An 18,294-nucleotide genomic window follows, 5' to 3' on the forward strand; every position below is an offset into this window, starting at 1 on the left:
TGGGGTGGTTGTGGTTTCGTGCCAGTATGGTTTGGGGTGGTTTGTTATGCAGTAATAGGTAACTAGAACAGATGTTGAAGAGTGTATTTGCATTACTCAGCTATTGTCACAATAATGCAGCATAACACATGACTTCAAAACCCAATGGGTTTCAGCAAGCATTTACTTTTCTCACTCACGGGTATGTGGGTTGACTGGGGTACTTTTCTTTAGGCTGTGAGGCAGGCTGGGCTTGGTCAAGTCTTCAGGCTGGATTCAGATACACTCTCCTGTCGTTGTTCCAGTGGCAGGCTAAAGAGGCAGCATCACCCAAGTTACACTAGGTCACGTGTATGCAGGGGTCCAAGTGCAATTCTGCAAAAACATTTTGATGTCTTTGCTTGCATCACATCCACTTGGTCTGTTGGCTGAGAAGTCACATGACCCAGCCCAAAGTCAATGAAATGAATAAGTACATTCTTATCAAAGTGGGAGAAAGAAAGGAAGAAATACGTGCTGAGCAATACTCTGCCCTATCACCAAACTCAAGCATCAGATGATGGTGGCCGTGATGGTGAGTGATGTCAGACTGGATCAATTTTAAGGCATTTCTATAATTCAAGCCTTATACATCTAGAACCCAGAGAAAACACATATAAGTGTTGTGGAGGAAGGTGCCTAATACAGGAATCATTTTTTTTTCATTAAATATCTACAAGCAGGAGGCATGTAAATTATGAAAAGACAAAAAATGTAATAGAAGAGCAAAAGGAGAGGGATTGAGAAAAGAAATAAAGAAAAAGAAGGCAGAAAGTGAAACCCTTTCATAGAGAGATATGGTAGCATCACCAACTGTTGCTGAGGCCCAGAGAGGACACCTGCTTCTTGGTTTGCCTCACAAGTAGGCAGAGTGGCTATAGGACAGCCAGTCTCTGGAAGAGGCCCCAAGAGACCAGCTCCTTTCTAAGGAGAGGTTTTGCTAATTCGCTGACAGATACATCCGGCATAGTTTAAGGCACCCCCAAACATTGCTCTCTCACTCAGCCTCACACTTATGTCCAGTGACAATGCCAACAGTTCATGAAGTGCCTCATTCCCAATTGAGGGTTAACTATTAATGCAGCTCTGGGGTGCACAGGAATAACACAAAAAACTATGGGCAGCAAACAGAGTTGGAGCAAGGGGGATTCAGAAAGGCTGTGGGAGGGAGCTGTTATCTAAACTGGGAATGGAAGGAGAGGCAAAAAAATGTGGGAGCAACACTCAGTCCTGTTTTTATTGCATGCATAGAGGGCACAAGGCTGCAGAGCAGGCTGAGGCCAGATCCTAACCGACTTTGAATGCCAGGATGAGGAACACATTCTTAATGCAGTGGCAGCCACTGACAGCTTTTGAACAAGAAGTGGTATAAAGGAGTTGTCCTTCAATATTATTCTTCCATGCTTCTTAAGTAAAATAAGCCCCAATTTTTAACTGGTTCATACCTGTGCAAACTAAAGATTGCATTTCCCAACTTCGCTTGCACCTAGGTGTGGTCATTTGACTAAATTCTCATTAATAAAATACTGTATAAGAAAAATAATGTGTGCAACTTTGAGGAAGTATATTCTGAAAAGGAGAAGGCATACCCTCATTGTTCCTTTTTTCCTGCTGGGTGGAAGCTGAACCTAATCCTAACATGTATATATGTATTAGTCGTTAGGAAGAATAGCTTCAGGCAAGGCAAAATACAGGATGGTTGGAATAAGAGCAGCATTGGAGGTGTGAAGACTAATTAGGAAAACAGTTTAATAGCTCAAATAAGAAGTGAGGAAATAGGAAATGAGCCAGTAGCAGTGGGAATGAATGGGAGGGGTGGACATGATAAATATTGCAAAAGGAGTGTCTCTGGGACTTGGCAATTGATCAGATGAGAGAAGATACTAGAGAGGGAAGAATCAAAGGTCACTCTGAAGTTTCACACAGAAGTGACTGGTCGGTCAAAGAGTTGTTAGCAGAAATAGGGGAGTCAGAACGATGGCAAGCTAAGGGAGGCAACTATGAGTTTGGTTTGAAACATTTTGAGTTGGGATGTCTACAGGATATCCAGGCGGAGAAGTAAAGCAGGCAATTGGAAATTCATTTCTACAGCATGATTTGAAAATCTTTTGCATAAAAGTGGTAGTCAAAACAAAGAGAGAGGCAGACTGGCAAAATAGAGCATGTGTCTGAAGGAACTATTCTTTCTTCAGTGAACAAAGAAATAAACCACATTCTGGAAAACCAGATAAAAGATACGTACAACACTTCACCCGACAGGCATTCCCTTCGTCTTACAGAAAAACTCCTACAAGCCCCAGACAGGAGCCGGCTGGCTTCAAGGAATGAAATCCTCAATCTCAAAGTTTGGACAGCTCCTTAAAGTTTCTTATGAAGGCATTTTGATTGGCACAAATATCTGTCATGACGTGTTTTAAAATGACTCCTTGTGAGCAAGAAATCTATAGTAAATTGTCTTCTTCCTTAATTCAGGTGAGCCACACGTAGGAAGACTACCCTTTCACAGAAGTCTTAAAAGAACTACTTTCAAAAGCAGAATAAGAAAACATAAAAATATAATAAATGTGACCCAATAAAACGACTCTGCAGAGATTTCCCTTTCATCTGCCGTGGCCAGAGCAGATGTTAAATAAATCGATAGAACGTGAACAATAAGGAACCACCTTTCAGGTTGGTCAAAACATTGCGCTATTTTTGCGCCAGGGCTGGGGCCGGAGGGGCTGGAAGAGGTTAAAATCCAGTGGCTTGTGTTTCCGCTGAGGTTACGTGGCAGAAACCAACTGGAAGCGGTGGCGTGAGGGCTCTGTTTCTTCTAGAAGAGTTGTACGTCAGCAGCCCGCATGCCGCAGACAGCTGTCTGGAGACCCAGGGCCCCTCCGGGAGGCCCCGCGCCACGCTCCTCGGAGCGCCTCGCTGCGTGCAAGGGCGCGGCCCGGGAGCTACGTTTGGCGCCACCGCGAGTCCCCTTTCTCCGGCTGCTAGCGCTTTGTTAGAGCCCTTCCCGGGCGTGTGATACGGCTCCTCTCACGCATCCCCCGACCCCTCCCTCCTTGGTCCCAGGGCCAGGGCCTGTGTTGGGCACCGTGGCGTGGTTTACCGCATGAAACCCCGCAGGGCCCCTGGAGGAAAGGATTTTACGCACGAATAAGATGCGGTGGGGGGACCGCCGGGGCCCCTCAGTACGCCTGGCCCCTCCTCCGCTGGAGGGGCCGGCGAGCTCTCGGGCGGACCGCGGGCCACGCGGAGGGCGAAAGTACCAACGCTGGAGGGACGCGCTCCCCTCCCCCCATCCCCAGGACGAGGAACGCCGCCGCGTTCCACATTCTCCCTTGCCTGCTGACTCCGAGACCCAGACCCGGCCGGCCCGGCGAGGCCCCGGCAGGAGCCAACGAGCCCGGGCCGTCCCTCAGGCCGCGCCTCCCCGTGGTCGCCCGGGGCCGGCCTGGGTTAGCGGGGCGGGCGGCGGCTGGACTGCCGGCGCCGGGACTGACCGGCGCGCCCGCGCCCGGGCCCCCGCCCCCGCGGCCTCGCGCATGGCCCCCCTCCCCCTCAGCGGCGGCGGCGGCGCCCGGGCTGTGATTGGTCGAGCCGCGGGGAGCGGGCGGCGGGTGTGAAGGGGGCGGGCTCAGGCCTCTCCGCGCTCGCTCCCGCCTGTCAGCCTGCTCCTCCCTCGCGGCTCCCGCGCGTTGCATCATCTCCAGCCGGCCGCTGCTCGGGGAAGGCTGGGCGCGCCGTGATCCAGTCCGCTCGGGGGCTCCGACCCGCACTGCCGCGCCTCTCCTAGCCCTTCCCACACCTACTGGACCGCCAGCCGGGAGGCCGGCTCCCAGAACCTGCCGGGCACAACTGGCAGATCGCACCGGCTCCGCCCGATCCATTCATTGGGAGCCCCGTCTTCTCCCAGAGCCCAAGTCCCTTGTCTCCTCCAGCTTGGAGCTGCGGGCAGAGCCATGGAGAAAAGCAGCGAGACCAACGGCTACCTTGACAGCGCCCAGGCTGGGCCCGCGGAGGGGCCCGGCTCGCCCGGGACCGCGGCGGGACGCGCGCGGCGCTGCGCCGACTTCCTACGGCGCCAAGCGCTGGTGCTACTCACGGTGTCCGGGGTGCTGGCGGGCGCGGGCCTGGGCGCGGCGCTGCGCGGACTCGAGCTGAGCCGCACGCAGGTCACCTACTTGGCTTTCCCCGGCGAGATGCTGCTCCGCATGCTGCGCATGATCATTCTGCCGCTGGTGGTCTGCAGCCTGGTGTCGGGCGCCGCCTCCCTCGACGCCAGCTCCCTCGGGCGTCTGGGCGGCATCGCCGTCGCCTACTTTGGCCTCACCACGCTGAGTGCCTCGGCCCTCGCCGTCGCTTTGGCGTTCATCATCAAGCCCGGGTCCGGCGCGCAGACCCTTCAGTCCAGTGACCTGGGACTGGAGGCATCGGGTCCTCCTCCGGTCACCAAAGAGACGGTGGACTCTTTCCTCGACCTGGCCAGGTAACGCTCTCTACTTCGCCTAGGGCACAATGGGACAAGCCAGCTCTCTATGTCCTCCACTTCATACACACAAACACTCATATACAACTAAGAGTTAATTCTTAATTGTCTGCTGGTGGCTTTTAACATTTTTTAAATATCAAAATATTGTCTGATGTCTTTGCATGCTGAGTCCACTTTTGCAAACCGGGGCACACCGGCCAATCTCAAGGAGTAGGGCCGCGTGTTTTAGCAAGAACCAGTCATACAGTTAGGTGGGCCTGTGAGTTAGGGAAGACCGTCCCATCTGGCTACCCTCACTGGTAAAATGTTCTGACTGCACCCTGATATCTTCACTCTCTTTCCCCCCACGGTACCCAAAAGCTCCTGGGAACATTGGTAAAATATTGTCTATTGGGCCATCCTGTGTGCAGTCTCTGGCCTTCTCTGTTTCAGCCCTGGGGCTGCAAAGGAAGCTGGCACTTTTCTGTTTTCTTAATAGTTGTCAGTGGACACAAGGATAAAAGGGCTGGGATTAGTTGTGCAGGGCCCACTGCCCAGAAACATGCCTCTCTTGGGGGCTTTGGACAGGTTGCTGTCCACCCAGTCAGGAACACTGCAGAGTATTATGAGTTTCAAAGGACTTTCTTTGTGGAAAGCTGGGAGTTGTAGAGGGGAGGGAGAGAAACATCTTCACTTAGCTTTGCCTGTTCTTTGGGACTCTTACTAGTTGGGTTTCATCCCTTGAGATGATGTAGTGTGTAGTTCCTGTGAACTGTCCAAAGCCTCAGCCTCTTTTGGTTTCTCTATTAGCCAAAAGTTCACAGATGGGAAAACTGCAGCCTGGAGGCACTTGCTGATGTAACCAGGTTCAGCTGAGCTAGGAGTCCAGCTGGCTCCCCCTCCAGGTTTCTGATTATTCTGGATCCCAGCCTCGGAGGTATGTTTTGTCTTGAGTCATTGAGGCAAAGTTCCTCATGGCTGATCCTGTGAAAAACAGCAAACCCGGGTGACTTGCCTTCTGCTGTTTCCATTTCTGCCTCTGGAAAATGTGATGACTGTCTGCCACTTAAGAGAGAGATTGTTCATTTAAAATAGCACCAAAAAGAAAGAAAAATCCAGGATGTCTGTATTGAAAAAAACTGATGAGGGACACCAAAAGTTCTTGCCAAAAGGGGAGGTGGGAGTGACCTATTAGGACTTTGACGGGATCACAGCCTTTGTTCTGTATCTGGCAGCTAGATATTTGAAGTCTTTAAGTATTTTTAAAATTTGGGGCCTAACTTTTAGGTGGGTGCTGAAAAAACATCTACTGAGGTTGAGAGCACCTTTGGCTTATACCTTCAGAATATCAGTAGCTCTCGCAGGGAGGGAAGGCAATTATGGGGTTAAAGGATTCTTTTTTGCAGGGGTCTGTGGCCCAGGGAGGGAGTGTGGGTGTTCAGCTCTGCCCTTCTAGTGGTACCCCATAGGGAGCCTCAATAGTGTTCTTTTATCTCTAATAGAGGGACAGTGGCCAAAAAACAGGGGGCGGGGGAGATAACTCATTACCACCAGCCCCAGAAGGGACTTCTTGTTTCCTGATCATGGTTTCCTAGTTTTAGATCCCAGCGCCTTCAATCCTGCTTCTGAAGTAAGTGAATGGTGACCTGGCGTCTTAGCTTTGTGGTCAGTGTAGTTGCAGCTTTTCAATGTCTTGAGCTGCACCTACGTGGGAGGGCTGTGAGAGGCATTTTCATGGCTTGCTGGGAATAGATAGTTCATAATACTTCCCATGGTCAACTTCATTTAATCCAGCAGCTCACAGATAAAGGTAGGGCAGGTGGTATGATCCTGCTTTACTCCTGAGGAAACTGAGACATAGATTAAGTGATTTGCTCGAGGTCATGGAGTGGCTTATCAAAAGAGGGATTAGAAGAACTGTGGGTCTCCTGCCCCACAGTTCATAGCTCTGTTTCTTCTATTCTCTCTCTCTCTTTTTAAAAAATTTTTAAAATTTTTATTATGTTTTGCTATTGATTAGAATTTTATTTTTTATTTTTATTTATTTATTTATTTATTTTAACTTTTATTTTGTCGATATACATTGTGGCTGATTATTGCTCCCCATCACCAAAACCTCTCTCCCTCCTCCCTCCTCCCTCCCCCCCAACAATGTCCTTTCTGTTTGCTTGTCGTATCAACTTCAAGTAATTGTGATTGTTATATCTTCTTCCCCCCACCCGCCGGTTTTTTTTGTGTGTGTGTATGTGTGTGTGAATTTATATATTAATTTTTAGCTCCCACCAATAAGTGAGAACATGTGGTATTTCTCTTTCTGTGCCTGACTCGTTTCACTTAATATAATTTTCTCAAGGTCCATTCATGTTGTTGCAAATGGCAGTATTTCATTCGTTTTTATAGCTGAGTAGTATTCCATTGTGTAGATGTACCACATTTTCCGTATCCACTCATCCGATGATGGACATTTGGGCTGGTTCCAACTCTTGGCTATTGTAAAGAGTGCTGCGATAAACATTGGGGAACAGGTATACCTTCGACTTGATGATTTCCATTCCTCTGGGTATATTCCCAGCAGTGGGATAGCTTCTTCTATTCTCTCTTAACCCAAACCAACATGCCATAGTAATGATGTCATGTTCCTGGTCTAGTGTGACCACCTTAGAAATGTTTGCTCTGGGTTAAAAGAGGAATCAGGTAAGCATATGACTGGGGGAGGGCAGATCCCCACTTCCACCATCCAGGGGTTGAGGCTGAGCTCCTTACGTAAAGGAAAGTGTGCATCCATCTGCCCAGATTTGGTTTCATGCTGAGCAGCTCGTGAGAGGAAACTGAGCCCTGGGCCACCTGGGAATGCTTCCTGGGTCTGGGGAATCCCTGGGTCAAATTTTTAAAATTGTTTTCGCCAATGACACCTCACAGATGTCAGTTTCATGTGACTGTGGGCATGTTCTTTGGCAAAGGCAGGACCCACTTCTTTCTGCCTGTGGGCATGTGAGTGAATGAGACTCTGCCACTAAACACCTCAGTTATCCAGCAGACCCTTGCCTGGTAACTGAGTCTCTGATAAGTTAGCATAGGTGCCACCAAGGCCTTGTGCTAAAGTCCATGCCCTTTCCTGGTGGTGGAGTGCCCCAGAATTCCCACAAGATCTCTCTGCCATCATTTCTAATTAATTTTTTTACAGATAAAATTACAAGTCAGAAAGTAATAAAACTAATAGGTATTCATTATGTGTGTGTGTGAGGTTTTTTAAAATTCAGAATGTCATTGCTGAGTGCTTTGATTTCCCAACACACAATGGGTTAGAAATAACAGTGGAACAGGGACTTGAAGTGCGGAGGCTGGCCCTGGGAGTACCGAGAAGCGATGGCAGATAGCACCGGGCAGGTGGGAGAATCAGTCTCCTCCTGAGTGGCCTGGAGCTCCATGCCTGGGTACCTGGAACAGCACAGGACTTTTGGAACTCTGTGTGACCCAATTGACTTGTGACTTTTCATCCAAAATGAAGTGGTTTTGGCACCACAGAGACAGAAACAGGTTATCAGGAAACTACTTACTGTGGAACATGTTGGTCCCTAACAGTGCTTACGGTTGTGGGGAATGTCATAACTTTTCCCTTCCTTGGTTTCCTTGTATTTATAATGGGATTGCAACAGTACCTACCTCATAGGATTGTTCCCAGGGTTAAATGAGTTATGTCTGTAAAGCTCTTACAACAGGGCTGGCCCAGTGCTTGCTCTTGTTTTAAGTGGAGCAATATTAGCATAATTGAGTTTTTCCAGTTTACATGAGCTAATGGGGATGACCTTCTTTCCATAGCCTGAAATAAATGAGGGTAAATGGGAAAAAAAGGAATGTTTAGGGGAGCTCAGGATGACTTGAAGCTAGTGTATGTAGTCGTTAGGGATATTGGAAACCACATGGCATCTGGAGGAGAAGTGAACAGTGACTATGTTTTGGACTAGTAGAACACAGTATGAGAAATTTGGAAATGGAAAAAAGTCTAAACCAAACACGGAAGAGCCTTCCAGTCTGAAATGGGGCAGAAATCCTCACAAGTCCTCACTGACATTCAGTTTCCTTTCCCCCTGCCTCACTGCTTACGGTCTCCAAGGCAGACCTCAGCTTTCTTCTTCTGTAAATTAAGGGGTTGAAGCAACTGGCTTCTAACATTCTTTTGGGCTCTAAAATGTGTAGTTTTTAGATGGAGAACCAGAGGCTTAACTGTCAAGTAGGCAGGTAGGGACAGCGCCTGGGCCCAGTGCTCCTGTTTTCACGGGCAGCCAGAAGAATGGCCCTGGGCCACCATCTTCTGTAGTAGCAGAGCAGGGTGCTGCCATGGACATGGGAATCACAATTAGGATTTTTTTGTTGTTGCCCAGTTTTCTAGGCTTTTTTTTCTTCTTGTGTTCATTTTCTCAATAGCAGACAGTGCTCTGAGCCCTTCGCTTCACAGAGGGAGGTGTGGTGGACTTACCTTCCTTCCCAAGGACTGGCATGAATATGTATGACGCCTCTCAAGCAGCAGAGTACACATTTTTAAGTAGGTGCAAAGAAACTATCAGAGACTGGGATCTAATATTAGCCCCTAGATTGCAAAGTCAAGTGAATTGTGTATCATTTGTTTTAAATACCAGCCATAGCAGGTTGTTTTAACTGTGCCTATGTTTCTCTTCTGTAGGCAAGATGAAGATTTTTAGTACATCTAACAAGGATCCAAATTAACGGAGATTTCTCAGCCTAACTAGTCACTAAAAGAAAAAAACAGCACTTTGTAATTGAAAGAAAAAAAAAAAGGTTTTAACTCTTGACCATTCCTTCTACCATCCAGGAAAATACCTAAATAGTTTAGAGACTGAAAGGGAGACAGCTTGGGTAGTGATTAAGAGCAGACACTAAAGCCAACTACTGTGTTTGAATCCCAGCTCTACCACTTACTAGCTGTATGTGGACACATCATTTAGCTTCTCTGTGCCTCAGTTTTCCTGTCTATAAAATGAGGCTAATAATAATATCTCCTACCTACAATTGTCAGGAGGATCAAATGAGTTAATACTTGAGTGCCTTGTTAATATTCTAGTGTGTCCCAGCCTCTCGGGACAGGAGAGGACTGCTTGATACAAAGAATGAGTGCTGTTCTTAACCTTATTTCTCCAAAAGTCCCCCACCCCAGGGGTCCAGCCCTCACCTTTCCAGCTGGAATATAAAACTGTATGTAGACCTTTAAAAAAGGGTAGATTAACCACCTCTACCCCATCCTCAGAGTGAACCAACCACCCCCAGCCCTTCCTTAGCTTCTAGCATTGTAGGGGGTAACAAGATCTGAAGGGGCACATCCCAGCTAACTGGCTCTGTAACAATAAACACTAAGGATGATAAATATTTATCGGGTATACCTACTGTGCCACATCCTGTTCTGAAGAGTATTCAAAATTTTCATAGATTTGGTAAAGAATTTTTGAACTTAAATAAAAGGAAATACTTCTGGAACAAAAAAATATATACCTAGGCAGAAGTAAATTGTTTTGCATTCTTCTCATATAGAACAGGGAAATGCATACCACCCTTGAAAGTAGGATCAGAAGAACAAACAGGACCCGATGTATAAAGAAGGAACATTTTTGAAGTTTTTCATTGGGTCAACTGCATGAGTCTGTATGGCACCCCATACAGCAGTTCTACATCTGCCTCATCTCACACCAGTTTCTCTGTTTGTTTGTTTAAGTAATGTATCCAAAGATTCTTATAGCACCAGAAAGCCTTGCCCATTCATTCTCTCCCAATCTATCTGATTTGGGTCTCTGGATTTAGTAGCACAGTCTTGGCGTTTTTGCATGTTTTTGACTTTGACCCATGATAAGAAATACATTTTACATTAGGGCAGCCACACATATACCCCTTCCACCCTCACCCCTACATATACAAACTGAAAAACAAGTACCACCAAACAGTATTTTAAGTGTATGTTAATATTTTCCATTCTGTCTAATGTATTTCTTCTTTTATAAAATGCTGGTTAAAGCCAATAAATTGATCTCATGGCCTACTAAAGTTTGAGAAACTTTGGTCTAATGCATATGTTGTATTATATAATTCAAGTAACTATCTGAGGATCAAACAACAAGAAAAGGAAATGTTTGTGAACATGGATAAGATAAAGAACTCAGTGATTAGAAGCGTTGTAATGTCTAGTGAAATTGAGTGATGTACAGAGGTGAGCATAGGAAGACCATTTGGTTCTTCTGACTTCCAGGCTCTGGATCTCAAAACTCTACATCTGTGCTGTCCTATATGGCAGACACAAGCCATGTGTGCTTATTTAGATTTAATTAGTTTAAATGTAAATAAAATTTAAAATTTAGTTTCTCAATAGCACTAGCTACAGTTCAAGTGCTCAGTAGCCATATGGTCACCATATTGGACAACACAAATATAGACATTTCTATTAGACAGTGCTGATCTACATGGAGCATGAATGCGAGATGTATCAACCTAATGACTGGGCACAGGTGTCTCTAAATGAGGGGATTGAACTGGGTCACCTCTAAAATCCCTTCCAGCTCAATGTTCTTCATTTCAGAAGCCCGCAAAGTTCTCGTGTGAATATAAGGGGAAAGTACCTGAAGACAGAGCTCTGGGGAGCAAAACTGCTGGCATGAGGAGCAGCTGATCTCAGAATACAGGAGAGCTCAGGAGCAAGAAAAAGCCAGAATTCACTGCAGCATGTGTTTGAAAGCCAAAAGAGAAAGGGAAAGAAGAGTCCAGAGAAATGTTCTGCTGTACTCCTGCAGTCAGCTCCTCACCCTTGGTACCTGCAGGAGGGAATTGCTCCTGCTCCTGGTCCATGGCAACCACAGGGACCCAGTGAAAGGACTTTGTTGTTTGTGAGTGCCTAAGCTTCTGCTCTGCCCTCAGTGAATCCTTCCTAGAGATCTTATGTCTGAGAACTGAGCTATATAATCTAAAGAAAGTTCAGTGATTCCATTGGATGTATGTACTTTTTGATTGTAAAATCTTTCACAGTTATCACTGTATCTTATTTTACTTTTAAAGCAATTTTACATACAGTAAAATGCACCTGTTTCAGGTGTACAGTTCGATGAGTTTTGACAAATGGACAATCATGCAACCACCACCATAAACACAATACTGGACATTTCCATCACCCATAACTCTCTTCAGCATTTTCCACTCCTGCTCCCAAGCAGCCAATTTTCCACCCCTGCCCCCAAGCAGCCAATCTGCTTTTTATCACTATAAATTAGTTTTGCTTTTTCTAGAGTTTCGTTTCAGTGGAATCAATTGATAAGTTCTTTTCTTTGGCTTCTTTTGCTCAGCACAGTGTTCTTGAGATTATCCATGTTGTCGTATATATCAATAGTTGGTTCCTTTTTATTGCCAAGTGGCATTCCACTATATGGATTTATCACAATCTGTTTATCCATTCATCTGTGGATGGACATTTGGGTTTTGGAGCATTATGAATAATGCCATTATGCATAGAGGATCTTTTTGCAGACATATATTTTCATTTCTCTTGGGTAAATATCTAGGAATGGAATTGCTGGGTCATATGGTAAGTGTATGTTTAACTTTACGAGAAACTGCCAAACACATCATGTTCTTCTTAAGAACTTGATTTTTTTGGCAGGAGTTGCCATTTTGCTGCTAGTATTGTCTGCACCCCCCTGTTCCTATTGGATTTTGTAGATTCAATATTGCAGATGGTCTGAAAACAGGTCGGTATGTTTGTTCTAGAAGTTCTTGGTTAGGGTCAGGCACCATTCTGGGTGAGGTGGTACTGTGTCATTGCTCATGATGAAGAGACCAGGCAGGACAGATGGAAGGATTTAAACAAATAGTAATGTGCTCTTTGGAAGAGAGTGCATTTCCAGGCTGTGGGAAAGGCTGTGCTTGCGCCAATTGAGGAAACAGCTAATCCCTGAAGGATGCTCCATATTTGCAGGGGAAATTGTTCCCAATGGGGGATGTGGAGGACTTCTAACCAGGCTCTCTCCTTAACTTCCCTGTCCTTATGGAGAAAGATCCCTGTGGCCATCTCAGTCTGGGAACTACTGAGAATTGTCACGTGGTGGTATAGAATAGGGAAATCTTGGCACGGGGCCCCTTTCTGCTTCCAACTAGTATAGTAAATGAAAATGAGATATCAAACCTAGCCCACAGACTGAAATATGTAAGAATGTTGCTTTATAATGGAAATAATAGACAAGCTTAAGTTGCCGTTCATCTATACACTAGAGACCAGCCAATACAAGTTGCTAGTCTGTTCCTAGGTAAAAATTTATAGGTAAGTACACCTGGGATAAGAATCAAATTTCTGGTCACAATTTTGCAACTGTTTATTCAGCTGAAGATCACTTTTTTCTTACTTAAATGCAGGCATGTACTTGTTGGTGTTCTCTAAGTAAGTAAAACAATTCAGATTTCATAGACAAGTAAGGTTGGGAAATGTGTTGCAGTCTAAATGCTGGCCATCCTGTGAGAGCTCCCTAAATGTCTTAATGGAGTTATTTTTGCATCTCATTAACCATGTTGGCTGGTGTATCAGTTATCTATTGCTGCATAACAAATTACCATAAATTTAGCAGCTTAAAATCCCACAGAGTATCTGTGGGGTCAAGAATCTTGGCATGGCTTAGTTCGGTCCTCTGCTCAGAATTTCTTATGAGGCTGCAAGCAAGGTGTCAGCCAGGGCTGGCATCTCACCTGGAAGGTCACCTGGGGAAGAATTCAATTCTAAGGTTATGTGGTAACTGGCAGAATTCAGGTCCTTGAAGTTTGGACTGGGAGCCTCAGTTACTAGTTGGCTATTAGCCTGGGGACACTTGCCGTTTCTTGTCATGTGGGCCTTCCCAACATAGCAGCTTGCTTCATCAAAGTGTGCAAGCTCAGAAGACAATAAGGAGGGTCTCCTAGCAAGATGGAAGCTGCAATTTTGTGCCAAAAAATTATGGAAGAGATATCCCCTCACCTTTGCTAGATGCTATTAGTTAGAGTTTAGTCATAGGCCCCACCCACACTCAAGGAGAAGAGTTCTAGAAAGGGGTGAATACCAGGACGCCATGTTAGGCTCTTCCTGCTACAGTTGGGTTGCAGCCAGTGTGCTGCAAATAGTTGTCTGGAGATTCTAGTGATAGTTGAGCAACCCAGCCACAGAAGTAAGAATTAGTGGATAAGTCTCTGGCACAAATTGTAAAGGATAGTCCAGAGTCTTTTGCTCTTCTAGATGTATACTTCTTGCAGTAATTGGGTAGAACAAATGGACTGTCAGCTGGAATGTAAATTCTTGTATATCAAGATCAGCATCCTACACAGAGCCTGAGCCAAAGGAGGGCCTCAAGTAAAACTGTTTGCTTGAATAGATTTTGGGCTCAATCAGCTCTGTTGCTCTCCTTTTATAACAAATGTTTTATAATATCCTTCATTCTAAAATGAAATCCATAAGTAGAATTTACCTATACGTATAATTTCAAAACAATTTTGCCATCAGTGGTGTGATTTTCCAGCAAGACAAACAATTCTTGGAAACATTCTGAACAACAAACAACAACAACAAAATTATCATCCCATAATTTACACAGTAGTTGCATTTCTGGAAAATTCAGCCTATATTCAAATTGTGAAAAACAAAATACCTTGTTTTGGAGTTAGTCTAGACTCAGGTGATTATAAATAAGGTTTTTATCTACAGGTATATCATGCAGGACATTGGAAAGCTGTGAGGGCCCTGAGACAATGCATTGTACAGGACTTTTCTGCACTTGGCAGGACAAAATGTCTGGGACCTGGCATTGCCACACATGCTCTTCCTCCAGTTCCAGTAATGCCTCTCGGTTATTACGACAACAAGAACTCCCTTAGATTTCAGTGGCACTGCTCGCCACTGAGAACCCCTGCCATGGGGCTTACCCTCTGGGTGAAAGGAGAGCAATGCAGATATCATGGTTTGGTTGGACACAGTTGAGCCCAAATATCAAGAAGTGCCACGAGGGAGATAAGGATAAAAATCAGTACACTCAAGATATTGGGGCCCTGCAGCTGAGCACAGTTGGGGCACTTAGATCAAGCAGAAGGCTGCAGTATCTGCAGGGGATGGCGAAAGAGAGAACACTGTCTCAGGCTGCTAGCAATGCACATCTCAAAGCAGACACTTTGCACCCTGAATTTTAAGAATACTGATGAAATGCTTTCTTTTCCAACAGAAACCTGTTTCCCTCCAATCTTGTGGTTGCAGCTTTCCGTACGGTAAGGCTTGATACTTTGCTAAAAATATGCAGCTTTGATGGAAGCGATGTATAAGTGACTGCTATAGAGTTAGGTAAAGTGGAAGAGGAAGGGAGAGTGTTGTTAACAGAGCTTGGTAACATTGGCATACGTTTTTAGAGATGGGTACCTAGAGTAAAACAAAAACAAAACAACAAACAAAAAATGAAGAACAAACAAAATCTTCTAAAATGTCCCACTAGTTCCAAAATCTTTTTACATCAACTAAGAAATACCCTCAACTCGCATTTTAGGGATGTCCCAAATATTTTAGAATTTTTAAAAAATGCATTTTTATCTTTTTTTCTGATTAGAAAGGTAATTTGTGCTCATTCCCCAAAATAAAAAATGAAATACAAAAAAGTAGAAGAGCTACCTATTAACATTTTGATATGCATCCTTCAGATGTGTTTTTTGTATGCATGTACACATGCACATGTTTTATAAATAAGTATACCACACATTTTGTTAGTATGTACACATGCTACACACATTGCTTCATAACCTGCTCTTTTTTAAGGCAGTATATTGTGAACATTTTCTGATGTCGGTAAATATCCTTCTCCATAATGTTAATGGCTGTGTACCCTGTTAATGGACTTTCAGGTTGTTTGTAGTTTTCCCCTTTTCTTAGCAATGCTGCAGGTAACATTTTTATGCAGAGAAGGAATATAAAGATTTAGATTAGATGGTTTAATCTGATTGCTTTTTACAAGCAAAGGCTTTTTTCTGTTTCTAGCTCTTTTTCTCATCTTTGTTTTTTTAATCTGCATATAAACACAGGTGTGACTTGTATATATAATGTAAGGTAGGAGAAAAAATAGATTTCTGGGGCTTTCAGTGCCTGTCACAGAGAGGTGGGGTGCATTTTGTTGCCCTGCCACCTTCGATCATGGGACAGCTGAACACCTCTGCGTCTCTGAAACCTTGATAAATCAAAACTGAGAGGAAGCCAGAGCTCATCAAATGCAGGCACAAGGTAGGCTCTGGGTCTGTACCTCCTAATGGGCTCCTCCTGATAGTCCAGAGCCAGGTGCCATTGGAAGGGGTGAGGGAGGACTGTGTTCTAGCAGATTCTACACCATAGTGCATACTGCCACAGGGATCACCCGTGTGCACCGGCTGAAGCATGTGAAGTCAACTGTGGGACCAAAGCTGGAGCTATGTCATTCTGATAAGTGAGTCTCCCAGAAGACTCAGCCAGAAAATGCCATCCTACCTGTCATCGCTTGCTCTAGAAGGTGGAGGCTCAAGCCACATTAGAAACAGATGCTAAAAAGCAGCCATGCTCAAATAAGTTCTGGAACAAAGTGGGACATAAATAAATGAATGAAAATCAAATGACCTGTTGAAAAGTGAACTTTGGCATTATGGAATTAATACCAAGGTTATTCAAATAATTTGAAGTATCAGCTCTTTGAAATATCAAACTATCGCTTGAAATTGTGCAGACTTTCTCCCCCAAACCATTGCCCAAGGAACATAAGGAAATTCTTCCTGTTTCCTTGGGTCTCTAAATAACCAGAGGCCTCCTGATGTACATGCTGCCTTGGTCTTAATGTAACTTTTGTACACTTCTCAGAAGCCTTTGTCAGGTCAACCACGTGAGGAATGCCCAGAACACTTGGTGTGAGTAATGACGGAAGTAGCAAGAGGCCCAGCGGTGCCCTCGGTTCCTCTGGGCTGGTCTTCACCTGTGCGCTAACAGTGGGTTTTTCTTCCTCTTCATAACAGTATGCAACCGATTATAGAGCGGTGAACCACAACAACAGCTATGGAAATGTAACCCACGAGAAGGTAAAGCTCTTTATAAAATCGCTTGTGAAAAATATTTTATAGTAAATAATGTTTCTTAATTGAAGGAGCACACACGATGTGTCTTTTTCTTAGCAGCGTTGAAAACTGTAGGGTTTGAGTGGACTGTTTGAAGCACACTGGTTAGGTTTGCTTCTTGGTTGGCCAAATGCCAGCACTTGTAGCTCTGGAATCCTCAGAGGATCTGTAGAATATTTTATAAGACCCGTCTACTATCCTGAAATATAATTAATAGGTGATTTAACCTGCCCCTACACATATAAGGTTTTCAAAAATCAACAAGAGAGAGACATAAAAATTATCTGAAATAAAATAATTCATATTTCACCTATAAATGTACAATTATACTAGAAGGCATAGTGAAGTTTTCAGATATTTGCATCTACTTAGAATGAATACATTTGGATTTAACAGCAATGAGACAATTCAACTAAATATTTTTGGCACTTTTTTTAAAAAACACATTTTGAAATAAGTGCTAAATAAATATATTTGTATAGGTATATAAAATTACCCTGACTGCAACAGCTGCAGGTTGACATTATGTATTATACTAGTGACTTGGGTATTATCAGCTCTTCAGCTGTTGGTGATGCAATTTTCTGAAATGGAAATAATACTTGGTAAAGTTCAGAACAAAATAATTTTCCTTCAGTTTACATCAACTTGATATTCTTGGAAAATCCAGTGTGTTTAAAACTATGCAGAACAAAACTAAATGTAAAATGGAGTTAGCTCTAACTTAGATCATTGTAAACAGGCTTTCCTCTTTATAATGAAAGTCTGGTGGGATGCTCAGAAGCCTGTGGAATATGGGAAAATCTGCACTTTGTTACCTGAACATGTCAGGACATTTGGCATTCTTAGTGCCCTGCCTACTACTTCTCAGTAAGACACCACGATCATTATGACAACCAAAGTACCCCTACACATTCCAAAACTCCCCTAGGGAATGTTATCTCCCCTGTTCATAAATGTCGATTTAATCAATGGTCCTTGATTTAAAAGGATGGGTGTCACTCCCCACTCTCTGGCCAGAGTGGATGGCTGGAGGTCCAACTGGGCCCTCTTCTGACAGTCCCTGGACTCCACAGCTGGGCTCATTGGGGTGTGGGTGTCAGCCAGGCCCACTCTCTAGGCAAGTGGCTCACCTCTGGATGCCACCTTCGTGGCACAGATGCTCTCCTATGGCATCTCATTTGAGCCTTAGGACCACCTGATCAGGTAGGATGTATTATCCCCACTACAAATTACTTGAAATGATGGTCTTCCAAGGTTGATCAAGACTATTTGAAACTAAGAGAGATGAATAAATCTTAGACCACTAATTGTCTGTGCAATACCTTCAAGTTTTGACAAACATGGCATTTGTTGGGTTCTCTGACTTCCCCACTGGAAATGCCAGTGACCCGTGAGCATCCACCCCAGCCGATGTGCCTTTGCTCCACCATAAATTAAACCAGGAGTGCAAGGAGTCAGGCTTTAAGAAAGAGAAGAGCAGTGTGTCCTCACTTGTTCCAGTCTTTCACACATCCTGTGGCTATAAGATTGTGTAAAGACATAGCAGGGGTGGTCCTTATCCCTGAGGATGGAATGTTGGTGACAGTGATGGAGTTTGGGTGTGTTGTCCCCTCTAAAACTTATGTGGAAATTTGATCTCCAATGTGGCAGTGTTGGAAACTAATAGAGTCATGGCGACGGATCCCTCATGAATGGAT

General features: G+C 44.6%; 1 protein-coding gene across 1 annotated transcript in view; it reads left to right on the forward strand.

Annotated features, from left to right (window-relative positions):
• Positions 1-3,730: 3,730 nt before the first annotated feature.
• SLC1A4 (solute carrier family 1 member 4) overlaps positions 3,731-18,294 on the forward strand; it is a 31,164-nt gene continuing 16,600 nt past the window's right edge. Inside the window, exons 1-3 of the mRNA XM_063078096.1 lie at positions 3,731-4,495; positions 14,701-14,743; positions 16,496-16,558. Coding sequence (XP_062934166.1) covers positions 3,969-4,495; positions 14,701-14,743; positions 16,496-16,558 — 633 coding nt within the window. The 5' untranslated portion in view covers positions 3,731-3,968. The remainder of the gene's footprint in view (positions 4,496-14,700; positions 14,744-16,495; positions 16,559-18,294) is intronic.

This window comes from Cynocephalus volans, chromosome 14, assembly GCF_027409185.1.
Source record: "Cynocephalus volans isolate mCynVol1 chromosome 14, mCynVol1.pri, whole genome shotgun sequence".
Classification (NCBI taxonomy): Eukaryota; Metazoa; Chordata; class Mammalia; order Dermoptera; family Cynocephalidae; genus Cynocephalus; species Cynocephalus volans.